Source organism: Thunnus albacares, chromosome 4, assembly GCF_914725855.1.
Source record: "Thunnus albacares chromosome 4, fThuAlb1.1, whole genome shotgun sequence".
Lineage (NCBI taxonomy): Eukaryota > Metazoa > Chordata > Actinopteri > Scombriformes > Scombridae > Thunnus > Thunnus albacares.
The window spans coordinates 16,610,151-16,632,014 of NC_058109.1; the positions used below are offsets into that span (position 1 = coordinate 16,610,151).

Sequence of the window (21,864 nt, forward strand, 5' to 3'; positions counted from 1 at the left end):
CCTGTCTGTGCTGAAGTGTAAAAAAAATGATTTACACTGAACATTCATATTTTTTGTGTTTTGGAAAAAAAAAAACAATACAGCATCTCCTCTGTTTCTCAAAAGAAATGGGTAAAATATCGAACTCGTGCAGATTGTGTAACTAGTAAAATTATATTACTAAAACTATAATGTTGCTACTTACTTTTTATATCAACAGGCTTCTGAGAGAGAAGGTCCGACTGTCCGACAATACACTTACCAGCCTGTAGTTTATAAAGGTGTCACATGTACGTATTTCTAGCAGCTGTGTTACACTTTATCTTCACCATCTTTGATGCATGACTTAGATCCCCACTGCATGCATTCACTGACGAAAGGAAAAGCAGGTCAGCATATTGTGCAACCTATTGGCACTGAGATTGTTGTGTGCTCCAGGTCATGTAAGTAAATGTATGCATACACATATGCAAAACTGTATTTATTAATCTGGGTGCGCATACGTGGGCATCACGGATTCTGTGTCCATGTACATGCTGGATTTTTGTCTCACTGGAAAACTTGTTTCATTTGACAGATTTTGCAGATTGAAGTACTACTGAGTGACTCAAACTTTGCCTCTCTCTACACTGAGCATGCATTTAAAGAAAAAGAAAAAAAAAAAGAAACTTGAAACGTCAAACAGGAAAGTCAGGATTTATGAAAGCAGAAAAATGTGTGGCTGCAAGGTTAACCCAACGTTGTACCAGAGAAAACATACATACTGATCTCAAACTGAGCACCTCCTTTCATGTTACCCATCATCGCCCACCTCCTAACCTCTGGACATGAGTACATGTGTTTCCACCACCTGTGCATCTGTGCACATACATGTGCACTGCAGACTCTGTGTGTGTCAAATGGCCACGGTTTACAAACAGAGTCTGTATCCCGTTACCGGACACCGGAGCTATTCTGGCCTCCTCTTCCGATGCACACCATCCTAGTGTCCGGTCTCCATGTGGAAGTCTGCAAGCCAAGGTCACCGGGTCACATTCCTCCAGCGCTTTGGCATTCTGCCCCAGGGTTCAAGTAGTGTGGAAGTGTGTGTGTGCCTGTGTAGTGTGTGTGCGTGTATGTGTGCATGAGTTGTTTGTCTTTCATGCCACAAACTGCATTCTGTTAGAGGAGAAGCACTGCCAGAAAGTTCTGCACATGGTGACAGATAGAGGTGCACACACATACACACACGGAGGTTGTATTTGAAATATAGAGCTGTAAAAGGACATGTTATACAGGAATGTGATTAATGTGGCTGTCTCCAGTCCTCCTGGCTGGCTGGGAGGTGAGCACTATGAGAAACTGCTGTTTGCTCCGGGGTGGACAGTGATCCTTCAGGATCAATTGCGGATAGACATATTTTAAGTCTATCTGGTTGATTTAGATTCTGTGTGCTTGACACTTGAGAACACCAGCGGAAGTGAGGAAATTCAGTACAGCACTATAGTGTGAGAAATTCAACACAGTTTGGAAACTAATCTAGTCACAGAGATCCACCAGAGGCAGAGACTTAAGAAATAAATATGTTTTTTTATGCAGGGAGCAGGACTACTCTGTAATTTACCAATTTCAGAGGTTTTTTAAAAAGAAGTTAAGACATGGTAAATCAACTTTAGGTACCACTTGCGGTGAAAGAAGTACTCAGATCCTTTACTTAAAAAAGCATTTATATAGCCAGTTGGGTTAGAGCTAACTTTAACTACCTGGTATACTGATGTATACAGTTTAATCATATTTTATAAGATGGTCATTTATTCTTATTCTTTAAAATATAGCCTAGATGATACATAAATGATACATATGTGTAGTGGAGCAAAAAATGCAATATTTGACTTTGAAATATATTAAATTCAAAGTATGAAATAGGAGAAAGTGGAAATGCTCAATTTAAGTGCCACAGATGTACTTCAGTATAGTACTTGAGTAAGTTTCATTCCACCACTGGCTACCAGCTTGAGATCTTGGTATTCACCATTAATGCCAAATCAGCAACACTTCAACTTGATATACACGCGGTATGAGAAGTGAGTCTTTCCTCTGAAGTATCACGTTTGTTTTGATACCCTGTGAGGGAGAAGAGGCCCAGGTAATCCCAGGATGAAAGATACCTTGTCCTGGTCTTGTCTTCTTCCCTGGCCAGCATCTAGAGATGATGAGCCCACAGAGAAAAGACACACACACTCCCTGTCTGTCTGGACAGGGTGGGACGAGGAGCGTGGGAGGCCAAGACAAAGCCTTTTCTCCTGCAACAACTGTGATTACATGACAACACCAGTCACTCACTAACATGAGACGCATCTGATTGCCACAGACAGACGAGCAGTGCCGTGAGGGTTCTTGTTGGGTGACTCGCTAATTTCAGTGGAAGGATCTGTGTTCCCTCCAGGAAATAGTGATTTTGTGATCACAATAATTAATGCAAATTCAAGGAATCTCTTCAATATTTGCAAGAGCTTGCGTTAAGCTAACTCCGGTGCAGTGCATATTTTTTATGTTAAAAACTGTACACTGCCCCAACAAATAAATACAATCAATCAATCAATTTTGCTAAATTGCTACAACTTTACCGCACAAAATGGCCAAATCAACAGACTGCTTGTGATTGGGACCAGTTGTTGCATTTTATGTAATGGTGACTTACGTCAACAAAGCACAAATTCAGCAAGGATTCAGACGTGTATTCGGGTGGGAGATGGACAAATATCACCTGCCAACAAAAATTACTGCCATAGACCATGCAAAAAAAGTTCCCAAATGCAAAACAATTCCCAAATGTTTTGTACGACAGTGGAGGGAAACTGCGGAGGGCCGTTGATCGACCACAAGTGGAAACTTTCACTCGACAGTGAGTTTTCTACTGCAAAGCAATTTTTGCAAAATCAAGCATTTTTGGCCACAATAATCACAAAAAAATCAAAATCCTATAGGAAACCTCTGCTACTAAATCTTCTGTTCTTTTACCTCTAGTGCGGCAACAATGGGTGTTTGGTTTAGAGCTACATGGACAAACACATTTTTATCTAATTAAAAAGGGCTTATCTGCCCTACATTGTGCATTTTGGGACATCTAACTCAGCTTGTCAGGCTCAGCCCCACTTTGAACTAAACATAGCATGTTAGCATGTCCTCCGTTAGCAAGATAATTACTGGTTAATATGCTGATGTTACATGTCAACATGCCAGCATGTTGTGAGTATGTTATCATTTTTAACTATGTAATAGGCCTATGAATTTAGCATTTTCAAAATTATAATGTTACCACCATACTAACCAACAATTAGCAATATAACATGTAGCATGTAATGTTTTCCATGATAGCATGATGAAATGCTAATGTTTTACATGTTAGGGTAATTCTAACATTAGCATATTAGCACATATTAACTACTATGTTGGCATTAATACCAAAAGCCTTAAAAAGTTTAGAAGAACTGGGTGATCAATCCCATCATTTCACCTCAGTTTTCTGTAATTTCCTCAGAATGCACAAATACTTCTAATACTAACAGCAGCAGTGCATGAAATAGCATATTTTAGCAGCTTGAGATTGTCTGCTGTTGATGTTTTACTCACAACAGGAAAGTGAAGCCTGAACCCAAACAAGGCCATACCCCAAAACTTCTTGGAGTTCTGTTCCCTGAAATTCCAAGAGTCCTGCCGGAAATCCGACATGAGGCAACAGGCCGCCCCCCTGAAAGGGTCGCAGAGTGTGAATAAGTCCACAGAACGAACATGGCCGAGGCTGACAGACGGACTGAGTCAGCGCCACATTCCAGTGGAGTCAACCATCCACTTTACCCTCAGCACACGCACCCCTCTGCACACACACACGCACATGCATCACCTCTTTACTCTATTTTTCTCTTGCTAATACATACTGTACTCTATACAGGTGTAATGGGTTTATACTGTTCCACTTTACCCTAACACCACATTACTCATGACTAATCACAAGTACATACTACTCAGTCTGTCGTGTGCACATACACACTGTTTGCCCAACACACATGACTATTTTCATAACTGCCTCAATCTTATTGCTACCATCCAAATGTAAACATATGAGGTTTGAGATTTGTTTTGGATATGAAGTTGAATAGTAGCTCCTCCCTTTCTTTTTTCCACTGTAGCCTCCTGGTTTGTCCACTCAGCTGGAAAACTCACTCACACACACACACACACACACACACACACATAGCTCAAGCCAGGGGGCAAAAGCAAGTATAAGAGAGCTGGGTGGTTTGCTCTCTCACATACTGACCTCATAAACACCAGCCATACGGGAGTAAGCAGGAGAGGCTGACTGCTCACCTCTGACAGAGCGACCTGGCATTAATGTAAAATGTGGACAGTCAGTACAGTATATCCCACGCAGCTGCTAATGGATGTCTGGATGCTGGGCTGCCAACCATCCTGCCCTGATTCCTCTGCTCACAGACTAATCCTTCAATCAGTCAGTACTGCAGGGATTAACATGTAGCAGAGTTTTATCAACTGAAAGAACTCAATGTGTCTTTGTAATTAAAGTTAAGCTACACTACATGGCCAAAAATATATGGACACCTGAACATATGTGATAGTTGAACATGAACACTGTTGTCAAAGATATGTGGAAAAGTGTGTCCATATACTTTTGGACATTTAGTGCACTCAAATCTCTCTCTGTCTCTTTCTATTGCTTTCTTGCTTCAAGTGAATTTAAGTTTAAAAATTCAAAAGTGAATGAATATTGATTTAAACTGACTTTAGAAAAAACTCATGTACAAGTATGTAAGTATATAAAAATCAAGATATCAAAGAAAAGTGCTTTAAATGTGTAACTGCAACAACCTTACATCAAACTTTTTTTTTCATGTGTAGGCACATGAGAGTTACCAATAGGCATTAATAATAATAATAATAAATAAATAGTCAATGGCTACAGAATGATAAAAATAAAATAAACAATGTAGATCAAGTAGATCAGTCAGTGTCCGTCTCATTGTTCTCGCTGTCTTTCTCTTCCCACAGTGTGGAACAGTGCAGAGCTGTTCCGCTGAGCCGTAAAGGTGTGTGATTAACTCTGCATGAGTCAGATACAGGTGTTTTGCAATTTAAGGGAGGCCTCTAACACCACCCCCTTCCCCAGGTTTTTTAGGTTTATAGTCGTGAGGCAGCCTGCATCTTCACACGCAAGCTGGCTGTCAGTCAGGAGGAGCTGCGGCACACAGGTTATCATTCATCACGCTGGAGACAGTTGGAGGGGTCTGCAGCTGGGGTGTCTGTGTTTACACGTTGACAGATTTAGACCAGGCTTAGATATGACTGATCTCTCTCATGGGAGGAAAGTTGATAGCAGACACAGGTAGAGTTTGCACTTACTATGGTTAAGGATAACAGCCGCTGATAAAGGTTGTATTAAGCACCATAACAGAGAAACAGAGAGTTAAATCTAGGTCTTCAGATAAGATAAACAGACTCTTGAGGATCTAAAGAACATCCTGCAGACTAACAGGTCATTCTTCCTAATTTAGGCTTAAGTAGTTTGAACAGAGCCTGGGGTCCTCAGTCCAATCCAGAGCCCTGCCCTGTATCACAGTACTAGCTTGTCATCATGACGGCTATTACCAATGCATGATAATGGTGACGACTGTTATTGTCACCTGCCTGGAGTAATGCAATGTGGATTTTCCTGTAAGGTCACCAGAGTGACGCAAAACCCGTGTCTCAAGAGCACAAACTGAGTCATCTATCCAAATAAAATACAATATAACTGGTGTGAGTGCAGCACTTTCAGATGTCTGTCACGTTGAATTTGAAACAGAGTGTCGCCAAACCTGGTATATACTGTGTATGATAGACAGATAGACAGGATCCCCCTTCTCCGGTTTTCAGTTTTTGTAGATGTCCTGTTTTTGGTCATATATTGTTCCACTTTGTAATATTATGATGGCTCACAGCAAGAAGGTCCTTCAGATCTGACCAGGTTCAACTGGGGTGTTTATGTGTAGTGTTTACATGATCTTGTCATGTGGGTTTCCACTTTTCCTACAACAGGTCAGATGACCCATATATGTATAGTATACTGTATTACACCTTCCACGATACATCAATATGTATAAACAAATAGGACAGTCGACATCTTAAAGGACAGGTTTGTATTTTTTCAAGTCTTGCTTATGCTCATGTGGCAATACTGTATATTGTGTACATGTGTGAAAGACACATGCATGTATGAGTTGCTGTAATTGATCCTTTTCTCCATTGTGGCTCTGAAGTGATCACTTCTTAGAAACACTCTGGTGTGACAGATGGGAGACAAAATCCATAGTCCCTGTTCTGTGCAAAAATGCATTAAGCTACTAAAATTCCCTCCTTGTGTTACTAGCTGTAAGCAAACGCTCCTGGGAAATGTTGTACTCAAAAGACTGTAACTTTGCAAGATATTTATTTGACTGACCGCTGAAGCCTCGTAGTAACTTCAGCTGAACTTTAGAACATATTTTTGTGCAGAACAAGCAGACTGGATTTTGTCCCCCATCACTTACACTGGAGTCGAATTAGGAAGGGGTGTCTTCACTGCCAGTATGAACATGCAGGACAATTACAGCGAACCTTTTCAAAGTACACTTGAGTATTGTTCTTAGACAGACTTCTCCCTTCTTCTTCTCTCCCACATGGCTGCGCTAAGGCTGGCGGCACTAAAAATAATTGAAATAGTGATACACTGTCAAGCAGCCTTAATGAGCAGCTGGAAACTGACTACAGAGGTACTGCCTTCATCTGCAACTCATCAGTGAATGCTGGAAAATGCAGGCCAGTGATGGAGTGATAACAGTAATGTGAAGCCTCTAGTTAAATGATGCTATGGGGTTAATTGCTTTTCTCACTGATGAGCAGGTAACTAGCAGCCGGTGTTTGCATTCATGTTTAAAAGATGCGGCATGTCTGGCAAAAATCTATTAAAAAATCTAAATGGCTTTTTTTGAATTTAGAGAAAAACATTCAACATATCTCAAGTATGCATTTCATCCTGCCACTTCTCAAAAACTAATGAAATCCTCAAAAAAGGTTGACACAGAATTATTCTACTCTCATTCTTTCTGGTGCATTGTATGAGATCAATGAACTTTGTAGTGTACTTTTTTCAATACAAGTGGCAAAACTACCCTACAACATCAGATATACAGGCACTGACCAGGAAAATGCAACTGAAAGCACAAGCTCTACCTCTTTCACTTAATGATGAAATCTGTCTTTATACTCGCTGTGTGAACCATGAAAAGGACTATGACTGGAGACAGAGTCAGGTTCCCTGAAATGACTGGGCATGTGGGCTGAGGCAGCTCCTAACCTGTGCTTAGGAGAACAGACACCCCGAGGGTCGGACTGTGGCAGCTGGTATGTTTCTAAAAACAGGCAACCCCCCCTCCCACCTCAACCCTTCCTCCTCCTACTCCTCCTCCTCTTCTGTTCTTCATAGCAGATGCTGAGCTCTGTCTGTCTTCAGAAGGAAGCAATTATTGAGTCAGAGGGAAAGACGCACCTCCTTTTAATAAACCCGCATCAAATCATCCGATGACTGACAGCCTCAGAGCATGACTCACGTGTTGGACGGAAACGGAGAGTGAAAAGGTTCAACAATGACAGAAAGAAAACTGAATTAGAGGTCTTAAGAGAGTCATGCTGTCGGGCCAGAGCTTTAGGCAAGAGACTTCCCAAACCTCCTCCTTTATTTCTCTCCTCATAAACAGCATTACCCTCCTCCACAGTATCCTCTATTACTACCTCTCTTGTCTGTCTAGCTGCTCTCCTTTCTCTCTTCTCTCTCTTTCTGTCTGACTCTGCATATGACTCTTATCCTCTGTCCTGTGGCAGCTCAGCCTCTTACATAAGGTTGACCTGGTAAAATTCCACAGTACTCGCTTGCTCCCTGCTCCTCTAACTTCCAAGTGTTTCACCCTGTAGCGACAACAATTTCTTACTGTTCAAATCCAGCCGCCCACTCATAGGATGTTTCTCCAGCTGCTCACAAACAGGCTACCTAACTTCAAATGAGGCTTGAAAAAGAGAGGTTTTACCTTTAAGAGAGTCCATCATCTGAAAACACTGTGCGTCATTGTTGTGAGTGGTTTTGTATCTCATTCTGGAGCATCTCCTAAAGCTACTCATGTGAACGGGGAACGCTTTGGCTGCCATTGATCTGAAGAACATGAAAAAGCACTTTTATCTGTAGGGAAATTTATAGTTATCTTTGGCTAAATGTGCATATAATGAGCATCAGATGCTGGATTTGATATAGCAGTATAGTACTATTTTTATCTGTCCTATTAAAAAATAATTGATTACTACAAGTAAAATAGAATAAAAACAAAAAAGGAACAAAAACTATCATTATTAACAAAAAAATATTATGTCCTCATACAAAATAATCTGTTTAAACATTTTTAGAACATCTCCACCCCAATGCACCACATCATCTTTTCAGTATTTAATTGCTGTGCAAATTAAATCAAATTAGATTGTAGGAAATGTCTCATACCACCAGTTCCAGCAGGTAAAAACCACAGGAGGAGAGCAGTCTAACTCAGAGATCACAGATAACTCGTCTGATGAGTCACAGAGCAGAGGATGACAGATGAGACCTATCAGTTAGCTTTGGGATGTAACACAACACCACCACGAGTGTGCACACACACACACACACACACAGTCAAACATGACAGATATAAAGTCAAGAATAAATTGCTTTCTGCTCCATTACTTATGTCCATTTGAAATCCAAAGGGTCAACAGAGTGTAACATCAATAAAATGGATCAGTTACAGACATCCTGACTCATGCAATTTGCCAACAGACTGTGTTGTCTCAAAGAAAGAACACTTACGCAAAGTACTGTGACATCTCTGTAGTAATTTCTTTGTGGTCACCATAGATATAAAACACCAGACGCTTCATGTCATAGTGATTTGCCATTCTGGGATGGAACCATATGGCAGCCATCTTACCTGGGTCCAGTTTTTAACTTGCTGTAATTTGAACCTATGGTGAAAGAGGCTTATGTTGTCCTTATAATCTTTGTATTTTTCTACCAATACTGATTTTTATTCAAAGTAATGACCGTAAGACAAGTGCGCCTGTCTTGAATGAACCAAAACAAAAACAAAAAAAACAGTGATTCTGGTAGAATTTTGATTATTACAGGTCCAAGAGAACAAATCATGCTTTCAATCATGAAGATAATCTCGAAATTGTGCATTTATATTGCAGACGATGATTTTATCAATTTTGCCTGAACTCAATATGTAAGAACTGTGGTTTGGTATTGTGAATGACTAATATTCTACATTAATGAATACTTTTCATGTAGAAATCCTAAATAGATTCAGTATTATGACCTATATTGGCAGGCAATTAAAATGAGAAACACAAGAGAGAAACCCACCTACTGTAATATATTAATATATTGATTGCCATAAATTGCACATAAGGCAAGATAACACACTAAGCTAACAGATCAATGCTGTTGAGAGCTTGCAATCAGCAATAAGTTTGACTTAGAACTCAGCTGGTCTGTTACTTGGAAGCTAACAGTAAAGTTACCTAGTTCATTAACATTTTGTAGTTTTAGTGGATCCGTATGTAAAAAAATAAATCTATCAACTCTATACTGACGTGTGGAAAGTAACGCCAGCCTCCCTGGTCTCTTAGGTCCTTTAGTAAAGCAATTAGGTGCTGCTACAGCTGACAACCATAGTTGCTGCTCACAGGTGGCGATTGTAAACAACACCCAGGTAAGATGGTGGACAGTTATCCCATGAGTTATGACGTAACATCATATCTAGTGTTTTATATCGGTGGTCACGTCTGAAAAATCTCATCTGAATGTGTTTGTATGCTATTATCACAGTGACCTTCCTTATCAGACATCTCAATAGGTATATACGTTGATTGTATTAAACCATTGCTTTGTGCAGGTCTGACATTGGTTGTATAACACAGATCACAGGAACAAAACTTCTCACAGGTTCATTTGTCCATAGTGTCGCCAAAGTTTACACAACTGTGACCTCTGGATCTCTGGACACCAAAATCAATCAATGCAGTGATGTAAGAATTCAAGGTCTGCGATTAGTCTTTAACTCACTTCTCCCCCTCCAACTTTCTGCCCTCACAATCTGAATAAATCATGAAATATGTCCAACACTGAAAATAGGAATGCTTATTTTTGTGTGACAGCTATGCAAGTCAGCCGTTTGCTGATCCCTTTTCAGTTCATTTCGTAACACAGTATGAGCCTACAGCACAAGGTAAAACACTTTCTTACTCAAATTATTCAACAAGCTCATAAAATTCCAACTGCCCAAAGCCCATGGGCCACCGTGAGTCAGTCATTCACTGCTGTGTAAGTAGCAGAGCAGACTGGCATAGATCAAGCCAAACACTCTTGTCCCCAATTTGAACTGTAAATGGTTTTCAGAGTTGAACAGCAAAGAGTTTTTTTCCCTGACCTGCAGGTTAGTTAATCCAGAGTGCAAACATTATTGCTCCAGTCCTTGGACAGTGCTAACATGGTTCTAAGAATCAGGTTAATTTGTAGATATTTTTTGTTGAATTTTATCAAAGTTTTCTCACTGCTGTGTTCAGCAAAATTTTGTAACTGTGAATAAACCTCTATTGCAAACTAAGATTGCAAAATAAGTTACAAAATAAATTTAAGCTGTGGCTGGTGTAAAACAAAGCAAAAGCCTAAATAGTAAACTCACTGAAAGTAGACTAAAACAATGCACAAATATGTGCACCTTTGTTTATATATCTCTGCTTATGTGGATGTATGTACAAATTCAAGTTGCAACACACTTGTGAGCCACACACACACACACACACACACACAGGTTAAAGACACGAAGAAGAACAAGTTTTACTGCTGGAAGGGGGAGGATGAATCCTTTATTTAACCCTTCAAGGTGAGGTAAAAACACCTCCTAATACGCATGTGTTCAGGCTGCGATAACATGCATAGTTTTTTTCTGCAGGAACAGTCTGATGTTGTAAACTGAGTGATGTTACACCACCACAGCTGGTTCAACCCGGACCAGCCGCCCCCGCCGTCAAGCAACAAGATCTCGTCGTTCCCACATTTTCCTCCAACATCATTGCCACAGAGCTGATCATGACAGATGGCCTCATGTCCAGCAGCACAGTTTAGTATTCTGCTGCCTGGCTGCATGGACTCGCTGGCTGGCTGTCCTCACTCTGCACAGCGAGGCTGGCTAATAATTTGTCAGCCCCTGTGGGGTATGAGGCCAGCATGTCAACAACGGGCCCAGTGTTTCTCAGGCCAGCGATGGAGATTAGAGAGCGAGGCTGATCCGGCCACTCTGCAGGCAAGGGGGGGAGCAGTGGGAGGGAAGGAGGGCAAAAGGAAGCAAGGGAGAGCGGGTGGTATTCTTGGTTCTCTCTCAGAGAGGGAATGTAGCTGAGACAGTGTTTTGCAACAGTCACAGACATTTGGGACAGATAGAGAGGGCATATCATGTTTGCCAGCCACACCACATTAACACTGGCACAAAGGATCAAAGGCACCTAACGTGCGAGAGTATCTCTTTCTTCACATCAGGACATTTATGGTGTTCCCTTGATGCAAACAACATCTATGTTGTTTCAATCTGACAGGTATTGTGCAACAATGTTCCTTCCTTTGCAGGTCATAAGGCTAACCCATGGAAATCTACAGAAAAACATGGGGGAAATGGTTTCAGGCTTGCAGGACAAAACATGTTTCTTCATAATCAAAGTGAACCAAAACATAAGAACCAAGAAAATCATTTCAGCATTTACGCAGGTTGACTCCCCTCTGTTATCAGTTGTTCAAACAGCCCTTTGCTACACAATGTACCTGCTGCCCACACAGCTGCGAGAAGCTCCACCTTCCCCTCATCTCCAGCAACACAATATGTCTCGAGTTTTCTCACCTCAGGCCTACAGCTTCCAATAACATAAATATTCTGTGTGTATGTACAAGTAAAAGCGCTGAGTGCCAGATTACAGCTGCCCTACAGGCAACAAACAGTGTGAGCGCCATAGGTGAAACCAATAAAATACACACATCTGACATCTAGTGGCTGAGCTATGGAAATGTCCACACTGATGAGCTGGTGGACTTCATATGCACCAAAATGAATAAAATGAACATACTGTAAACTGTACAGTTTATATATGTAATACACAGATGAATATTCATATTTAATCACTGTAGTGGGTATCTAGCTATGTTAGCTAGCTATATTTTGGTTTTAATTTGTCCACAGAACACACTGTTAGCAGTTTTATGGGAACTATTTCCTCAGCAGAAAGCAAATTTCAATGAAAACAGTTGAGAGCAAAGCCTGTGGATTATCCAAAGTAACTGAATCACTGCTTACTGAGTTTATATTTTATTGTAATTTTTAATGCTGTAAGCACAAGTTATATTCTATTAATTCCATCATTTTGGGTGGAGGCAGAAATCTCTGAGACTCGTATCTCAAAACCTGGACAACAGCTGAACAAACCCTTCCACCTGATGTTCAAGCCTCCATCAACAAGCATTCATCCAGCCAACAAATGAAGACACCACATTCAAACTACAACATCATTGTACATTAACTGTTCTAAACAACCCAGAGAAAGATTACTTTAATGACCACCAAGCATTCCAGTGCACTAATGATACTGATTCTCCAAATGCCGGTTACTTCCTATAAAGTGTGTGTGCGTGTGTCTATCAAGTGTGTGTTTGTGTCTATGAAGTGTGTGTGCGTGTGTATGTGTGTCTATAAAGTGTGTGCCAGGCCAAAACTGTAAACAGAAAATGTGTTTGCATGCGTGTGACGTTGGTGCAGATTATCAATGAAAGTTTAGCTACAACACACGAGAAGGCAAAAGGTGAATTCATGCTTGACAAAGAAAGCTGCTCAGACATAAACAAGATGTTAATCTAAATCCACGCTCTGTACACAAGAACAGCACAAAACACTGAGCCCACATTAATCGTACACAAGATCCAGTCAGAGACATGTAAGCAGTTTTACGTGTTTCTTAAAATTAAGTGATCCTGATTGCTCAAAGAGAGGAGAGTCATACCAGCTAATGGTAAAAGAATGAACTGTAGGTGGAACGAGCAGACAGGCTGTACCAAAGAAAAACAGTGTGTTTCATCACCAGTCTTCTTACGTCAAGATGTCTAACAAGATAGGCAACAGAATACCTTCTTTATGTCCCTGAACAAACCCTTCCTGGAGTTCCTCAAATCCGGCTTGTTCACCTCAAAAGATACAAAAGAAAATAGTAATGGCTGCACAGAAAAGTTGCAATCACATTATGATTTAAAAGAACCCGCAGCAGTGAATACTTTTATGTTTACATTTACTGTTGTAATACAGTACAAAAGATAATTGTGTGTGTTGTTCAGTGCAGAACTATTGGGGAAACTTGACATTCTGTATTGTTTCTTATGGAAAACAAGATGAAAATGCAACATCAATTAAAAAAAACTGTGTGTTTTAAAAATGTCTTTTTCAAGTAACATCATGACTGAAAGACAAATACATCTAGAGAGCATTTTAAAACATCAAAACCAATGTAAGGAACATTTAGTCACAACCCAAAAAGTACTAGAATTGGACTCAAATGATTGATGAGAGACAACTAAAACGAAAAGTTGCAAGGTAACCTAGGTAATAGCTTTGCACTGTGACTTTCTCTGCTAATTTTAATCAACACATGCTAACTTATTAATCAAACTAAGATCGCATGTGTACCAAATAAGAACTCAATCTCTCCAATTAACTCTGTCTTAACACTAAACTGAAAACCAAGACTTAAATACAAATTTAACTGACGAGGGGATGAGATGCAACCTGATAGGCCGGGGAAAACACAGGGAGTGGGGCAGGGCTAACGAGAGACTGATGCAGGGCAGGTGAGAACAGAAGTGTGGAGGGAAAACAGACTGGGGACAGAGGAGGAAAAACTCAGGGCAAACGGAAAACCAAGTACCCAGAAACACAATCCTCTTATATATATATCCAATAAGCCCATCTTAGAATATACATGAATAAAGTTAAATAAAAAAGTACACAATAATCTGCAAACTCTCATGATGATGCAGTTCTTCTAACATGGCACACCGAGGCTGTAAATGCAAATTATTCAAAGCTACAGAAACAAGTGTTAACAAACTCCTGTTTCATAATCTGTTGAGGATAAGTTACAGAGAATCCAGCCATTGAACAAACATCTGTCCGTCTCTAGATAAGAACATCTGCTAAATGCCCTGAATGTAAATACAGAAGACATGTTGAATGAATTGCCTGGTGTATCAATTGCTGCATGTCTTACATCTAACTAGGTGTGTCAAACTCGTCAGTATGAAAGCAAACTTCAGTGTCAACTTCAAGGGCTCACTCCCACTCAGTCAAGTTTAACAAACAGGGAAAAAATCCAAGGGCATCCGGTGGATTGGTGGAAAATGGCAACCAAGGAACACAGAGTCAGACTGCGACAGGATCATGACAATCAAACACAACTGCTCAGGAACTAGACTGACAAAACCAAACTCTTACTTATAGTATAATACTATGATTAAGTTTCTCTTTCATATTTGTTTTTGCCTCCGGACTCTCGTGCTGTCAGCAAAGCTCTGACTTTTAAACTGGTCATCTATACTGTGGGTATAGACCGGGCTGCAGTTAAGTAGTTCACCTGAATGGTTCTGTAACATTTCTAACCTGTGACCTTAAGCATGACAACATCAGGGGTAGATAACATGTACTAAAAAATGATTAACCTACTTTTTCCTAATATTTCCCTCCCTATTGCAAGTCTTAGTGATGTAATATACAGTAAAGGTCTGTGCCAATCAAATGCTGCTTCCAGGTAATCACTGACACTTTTTTAACATATTTAACTTATTCAGCCTTCCAGACTTGTTCATGACAAGTCTGCCTTGTTCAGTAGATTCCACTTAAATTTGAAAAGATGACATTTGAGCCAACCCATTGGGAGTATTCTAGTTTATTAAAAAAAAAAAAAAAGATCTTATTTCCCTGACAAACCAGTGGTTTGGTGATTAGCTCTGTCACAGCAAGAAGGGCTGTGCTTTAACTGATTTCCAGCTAGTGTTTTCATGTTTCTCTGAAATGTACAACTTCCGACAATAAAGACTTTATCTATGCAGTTCAAAGTCTTTTACAAGATAATAAAACAAACAAAAAAGCTACTTGTTTTCAAAATTCTGTGACCAAAGAACTCTGAAATCGAGTGGCCTGGACCTGCGTTAGCAAGACAACAGTGACAGTTATGAAAGAAAAAACTTCATCAGAAAGAAAGAAAATTTAAAAGAGTAAATGTCTACTTTAGGTTTATGTAAATATCTTGGGAGGAAATATGTCAATTTGCTTGTATGGATGAGCAACATTGCATGTAAATGTTCATGCAAAACCAAAACTGAGGTGAATGCAAAACATGATGACAAATAATGAAAACATGCCATAATAATGTCATGTTAGTATAACATACATTTAAACATGTATGTTATACTAACATGACCTACATCAGAGTTAATACTTATTACTGATTTTCATAACAGCAGACTGGCTGCAGTAACTGGAATAATGCAGCATAAATGTTCACTAAAATGGCACAATAAGACACCAACAAAAACTAATATTTGCAAAGTGATAATCATGAGGTTCGGCTGTGATAACAACCCAGTTGGCCAAAAGGAATTTACTGCATGTGCTCATCTCCTGACAGATAGTTACACCAAAGAGAATCAAACAGCAAACCACAAGCAAATGTCAGGAAAATGCTCCGGAAAGATGAACACCACCTGCACAACACACACACACACACACACACACACACACACACAAGGCACAAAGTGACTCTTTCCCTCTTACATGCAATATCTTAATGTGAAAACAACTATCAATTAGTACAATGAATACCAGAATTACTGCTTTTACAAATAATAGTGAAAATACTGTCAATATCTTCATCATTATGAAGGCGACGATTGTGTACACATGGTGAAATACTTTGTGAGTTTTTGTTTATTAAGTCTCAAATGACCACCATGGAAGTACGCATTCTATGTGTTGTATTTTGTATCATTATTATCAAGTGGGTTTATTTTCTATCTTATATTATGTGTGTGCTGAGGTCAGTGATTGATAGGTCTGAGAAAAAAGACTGTGGTGTGTGTTTTTAACCCCCACAGCACCACCAAGGGTGTTTTTTTATGGGGCAGTTTCAGGATGTGCCCAACACAGATGAGACCCACAGTGAGGTTAAACCTGTGGGAAGACATTCTGGGGTAAGTTGAAGGAGGCTTATTTTGGTTAATCAAGACTGGTGGTGAGTCTGTGTCCATTGGGAAAAGGGAGTTTCCGTTATGCTCATGGCTTAAGAGACCTAGGCGCCGATTTACAGATTGTGTACACATAGTGAAGTACCTTAATGGTTTTCGCTTTCCCAAATGACCACCACTGAGGTACGCATTCTATGTACTGTATTTTCACGTTATTTTATCTTATGTTCAGTAATATTATCAAGTGGGTTTTATTTTACATCTTATGTACATTCACAAGTTTTTATGTTCATTTTGTCTTTTTTTGATATGAAGCACTTGGTGCATGTAATTTCTTTTGTTGTAAAGCACTTTGAGCTGCAGTTTTTTGTATGAAAGTTGCTATACAAATAAAGTTATTATTATTATTATTATAAAAGGAAAACTACTGTATTTCATGTCCATGGGTACCACAAATGTTAATGTAGGTGAATATTATAAGGACCATTTCACATAATTTGTAGTTACTTTGAAGTGCAATTTCAGGTGAATAGGGAAGGGAGGGGCCAAGTGCGGCAACTATCTTTGAGGCTTACAGATGAGTTTGCATACAAAAACATTTCAGGATGTACTGACACATATGCATGCCGCTATCATCTCACTAGCCTCAGTCTGTAGCTCGTATGCAACATGGCTGCACCTTTCCGTGTGCTGGTTCTGTACTGGGCGTTTAGACTGAGCTGTGGTGTGAGTCCGCCTGAATGGTTCCAGAATATTTCCACCAGCCTCTTCAATTTATCTGGAGACATTATGCTCGGAGGGCTCTTTCCCATCAACCTGTTGACCAGCAACCTCAGCCTGAGGAGTGAGCCTAACAACATGAACTGTGAAAGGTACCGGGTAATGAAAAACAGTTGTTTCCCCTTTCTAGCAAAATAACAATCTATTATGTCTGTCAGTATATGAAATTATGCATCACTACGTATGCTTAACTTGACTAACAAGGCTTTTAATTCTTTTTTCTACCTGAACTCCTACAGTTTAAATAAGCGTGGACTGGGCCTTGCTCTTGTGATGAAATATGCAGTGGATGAGATCAACGGAAACCAAATGTTGCTCCCTGGCATCAAGTTGGGTTATGAAATCTATGACACATGCAGACAATCTGCTGTCATTGTGAAGCCTACTATCTCTTTCCTGACTGAAAAATATAGCAGAGTGCTATCTGTGGAGTGCAATTATACTGACTATGAGACCAGCATGGCAGCTGTTATTGGTCCTGAAACCTCAGAAATGGTGTCCGTCATAGGAAAACTCCTGGGATTCTTTCTGATACCACAGGTTTGGTTACAAATATGTCTAGTCATATGTCATCATGTATCTTCTTCCTGAGCTGGTTTAACTTTTCCTCAAGAATATTCCTAATGCTCAAAGTAAATCTTAAAAGTAAAATATTTGCTTCAACAGTGTCCCATGAGTCTTAAATTGTTAGCAAAAAATATTTTCAATCATTAAATTGCTTTTTTTGTGTTTTTGAAAAAATAATTACTTAAAAAACAATCACTCACTTGCAACGCAGTTTAAACAGCTTCCTCAGTAAATGTGCATTAAACCTTGTGTTTCAATAATGGGCAGGGCTGGATAATATTAATATAGTAAAATGTCTTTTTTTCAAATGTGGTATAATATGACTCTTCTCACTTCAGATTAGCTTTGGTGCCACCAGTGACAAATTCAGTGACAAGCTTCTCTACCCGTCATTCTTCCGCACGGTGCCCAGTGACAAATATCAAGTGAAGGCCATGGCGCTTCTGCTGAAGGAGTTTCAATGGAACTGGGTGGCAGTGGTGGGCAGTGAGGAGGAGTTTGGGCAACACGGTGTGCAGGAATTCTCCAAAATAGCACAGAATATGTCTATCTGTGTGGCCTATCAGGGGCTGATTCCAGTATACACAGACCCTGAACCAGTGGTCAAAACCATCATTGACAATATCAACAAAACGAAGGTTGGAGCAGTAGTGGTCTTTTCTCTCCCAGAGCCTGCAGTGGTTTTTTTTAAAGAGGTTAGTAAAGAATAATTATTATGTGGGACATCCCTTTAGACAATCAATATATGATAATACAATATATGTGGACAAATTATATTCAGTTCTGCACAAATCATTCAATCTATTCCAGGTTATCAGGAGTAATACGACTGCTGTGTGGATTGCCAGCACAAGCTGGTCCATCCATAATCAACTGACTTCCCTCCCCAATATCCAAAACATTGGTACCGTCATTGGATTCACTGAAAATACAACGCATCTGGATCTGTTCACTGCCTATACGAAGGAGCTCTTCACCAAAATGAGTAAAGAGAGGGTGAAGATATCCCCTCTAGCATCAAAGTCCAACATCCCAGACAACCCCTGCCCACAATGCTGGAGCTTGTCACCTGCTAACATTAGCTTGGTAAAAGATCCCTCAGTGCAGGCCTCAGCTTTCGGTGTGTATGCTGCCATCTACAGTGTGGCACACGCATTGCACAACATGTTGGGATGTGATTCAAATGCCTGTATGTGGGGAGCTGAAACCAAAATCTATCCCTGGAAGGTGAATGTCTTTGTCTTTTATGTGGGTGGCTGCAGACAATTTTGAATTATTTTTCATTTTTACCAATCTTGTTAAACAATGAATAAAATCTTCTTTTGCAGCTGCTGGAGGTTTTAAAGAATACTTCTATGGACATAAATGGCAGACATGTAAAGTTTGACAAAAATGGCAACCCAAACATAGGATACAGTGTGATTGAGTGGGTCTGGAATAGCTCGGATGTAAACTTCATGGATGTTGGAAGCTTTTATAATGAACTGTCCATCAACATGTCCCTCTTAAAGTGGCACACTGATAACACAGAGGTAATTTAAGAAACACATTAGAAAATGTATATAAACATTTATATACGTACGAGAAAACCTCTGATGATTAAATTCCACAAAACCACAATCCAGTCTGGGTTCCTGAAGCACTGTGGGTTTGGTTTTTTTTGTTTTTTGGGCTTATACATTTTTTAAGTATACAAATCCCTTTACAATAATTGTAATGCCACAACTGTTGCAGATCCCTAATTCCACCTGTTCAGCAAAATGTGGGACGGGCCAGGTGCTCAGAGTGAAAGGCTTCCATTCCTGCTGTTTTGATTGTATTGACTGTAAGCCAGGCACTTACCAGGCTAATGAGGGTAATGTGGTTGTCCATACATCTCTCAAATACTTGACCTTCATTGGATTAGTTTGACATTTTGGGAAATAAGCCAATTCGCTTTCATAATGCAAATTACATGAGAAGATTGATTCCAATCTCATGTTTGTACAGTACATATGAAGCTAAAACTAGCAGCTACTTAGCTTAGTTCAGCAATAGCATAAAGACTGGAAACGGGGGGAACAGCTAGCCTGCTGTCCAAAGGTAGCAATGTCCGCCTACCAGCACCTCTAAAGCTCACAAATCAATGAATTATGTGAATTTCCCAAAATATCAAACACTTCCATTAATGAGGAAGAAATCAAATCATGCATCACACATAATCATGGTTTGAGTTAGATTTTTAGTGTTAATGAAACCAAACCTCATATTGTGCTTTCTGACTCATAGAGGATATCCAGTGTTCCAAGTGCCCTGACCGCCAGTGGTCCCTGACCCGCAGCACTAATTGCACTGCACCCACCTTTGACTTCTTGTCCTGGGACACGCCTGAGGCCCTGGTAATGACACTGGCTGGGGTGCTGCTCCTGATATGTCAGGGGTCAGTGGGTGTTGTGTTCCTGAGGCACCGGGGGACCCCGTTGGTAACATCCTCGGGGGGAACTCTGACTTTTGTGGCTCTACTCAGCTTGATGGGAGCCTGCCTCAGTCTGCTGCTCTTCCTGGGGAAGCCAGGGGACGTGGTGTGTCGTCTTCAGCTTCCCCTCATCTCCATTTTCCAAACAGTCGCACTCTCCATTATCACGTTGATCTCACTGCAGGTGAGGAATGAGAGTTAAAATGCACTGAATAGTAGAACGAAGTAAAGAGGACACATTGTCATCATGCTGCAAACCCCTCTTTTCACACAGATACTCTACGTGACCGAGTTCCCAAAGAAGGCCGCCTCTCAACTGCATATACTAAGAGGTCCTGTGAGCTGGCTGTTTGTGATAACCTGCTGTGCTGTGCAGGCTGGTTTCTGTGGCTGGTTTGTTCATCAAGGGCCCTCACTGTCTGAACATGTGGCAAATATGACAATAGACTTTGTGAGGGCCTTCCTCTCATGTCCAGTATTACCCTCCATCGGATATGCTTTGATGCAAGGGTTCAATACTATAATGGCCCTTATATCATTCATGTGCACCTTCATGGCAGTGAAACCACTTCATCAATATAACCTCGCCAGGGACATCACCTTTTCCTCCCTGATCTACTGTGTAATTTGGGTGACCTTTATTCCAATCTACATAGGCTTGACTGAAAAGACAAGGTCTATTGTCCACATTTCTTTCAGCCTGGCAAGCAACTTGGGACTGGTAGCAGCTTACTACTTCCCAAAATGCTACCTGCTGTTGAGAAAACCTGAGCTCAATACCTCAGAGCACTTCTGTACCTTCCTAGAGGGAGTCCCACCAACACCATCTCAGGAAGAGCCCCAGACACAGCCAGAGGCAGCGCAATAAACAGAGAAAAACAAATCTGTAAATATAAATTGTAAAGTTTACATCTGCATGCTTTGTATGATTATGGCTACCTTCATTATGATTGTATACATTACTGTAGTTATAATTGTAGCAGTGATATATTTAGTAGCTGCTACCCCATATATTTTGGCTTATGTGACATTTACAGTACATATCCTAATGAATATGTGGGATTGAATTAATTTAAGCCTATATGTCACAAAACATACTGTACATAAGGCTATAATAAGTTGAAAGATGTTGTCATATGAATCTGTAACCATGCAAAATGCAAGACACATATTGCTCATGTACAGTATAGATAGGCCTACAGTAGCCTAAATTTTGTATAATTTCATTATAATAAATAGTCTGCAAAGAGCTGATTTTTGAAGTTGATTTTGAAATAGAAAATTATTTTTCAACCAAATTCTCTGGTTGATAGTGTTAACACTTGCATAACTTGTATAACAATAAAGGTTCAATGAAACAGTGTATGATTTTTTCTTTGAATTTTCTCCATCTCTGCTTTCAACAAGGCACTGATGACTCTCATTTGGAAAAACAATTCGTTTTGGGAGAAATATTTGGACCCTTTAATAAATAAAAGTAGTAAAAACACTAAGTATCTAAGTATTAGCAAGTAAAAGTGTTGCATTCAGAATGTTTTTGAACTATAAGTACATAAGTATTATCAGCAAAACGTATCTGCTGTAGCATCAAAAGTATAAGTACTTATGCAGAATGAATATTATACTGTGGAGCTAATTTTAATGTATCCTGTCGAGTAGCTGGTTCAATGTATGAGTAAATGCGATAATGTAATATTTAATATGATAAATA

The 21,864-nt window shown here is 39.9% G+C and overlaps 2 protein-coding genes across 2 annotated transcripts in view; one reads left to right on the top strand and one right to left on the bottom strand.

Annotated features, from left to right (window-relative positions):
• errfi1a (ERBB receptor feedback inhibitor 1a) overlaps positions 1-20,256 on the bottom strand; it is a 40,008-nt gene extending 19,752 nt beyond the window's left edge. The window contains exon 1 of the mRNA XM_044348478.1: positions 20,040-20,256. Coding sequence (XP_044204413.1) covers positions 20,040-20,167 — 128 coding nt within the window. The 5' untranslated portion in view covers positions 20,168-20,256. The remainder of the gene's footprint in view (positions 1-20,039) is intronic.
• A 144-nt stretch (positions 20,257-20,400) lies between these two features.
• LOC122980590 (taste receptor type 1 member 3) lies at positions 20,401-21,021 on the top strand. Its single transcript, XM_044348725.1, has one exon. The coding sequence runs from the start codon at positions 20,401-20,403 to the stop codon at positions 21,019-21,021; it is 621 nt and encodes a 206-aa protein (XP_044204660.1).
• Positions 21,022-21,864: the final 843 nt, after the last annotated feature.

Excerpts from the sequence above, each read along its gene's own strand:
- LOC122980590 (XM_044348725.1), top strand. The coding sequence starts at position 20,401 with ATGCTGCAAACCCCTCTTTTCACACAGATACTCTACGTGACCGAGTTC.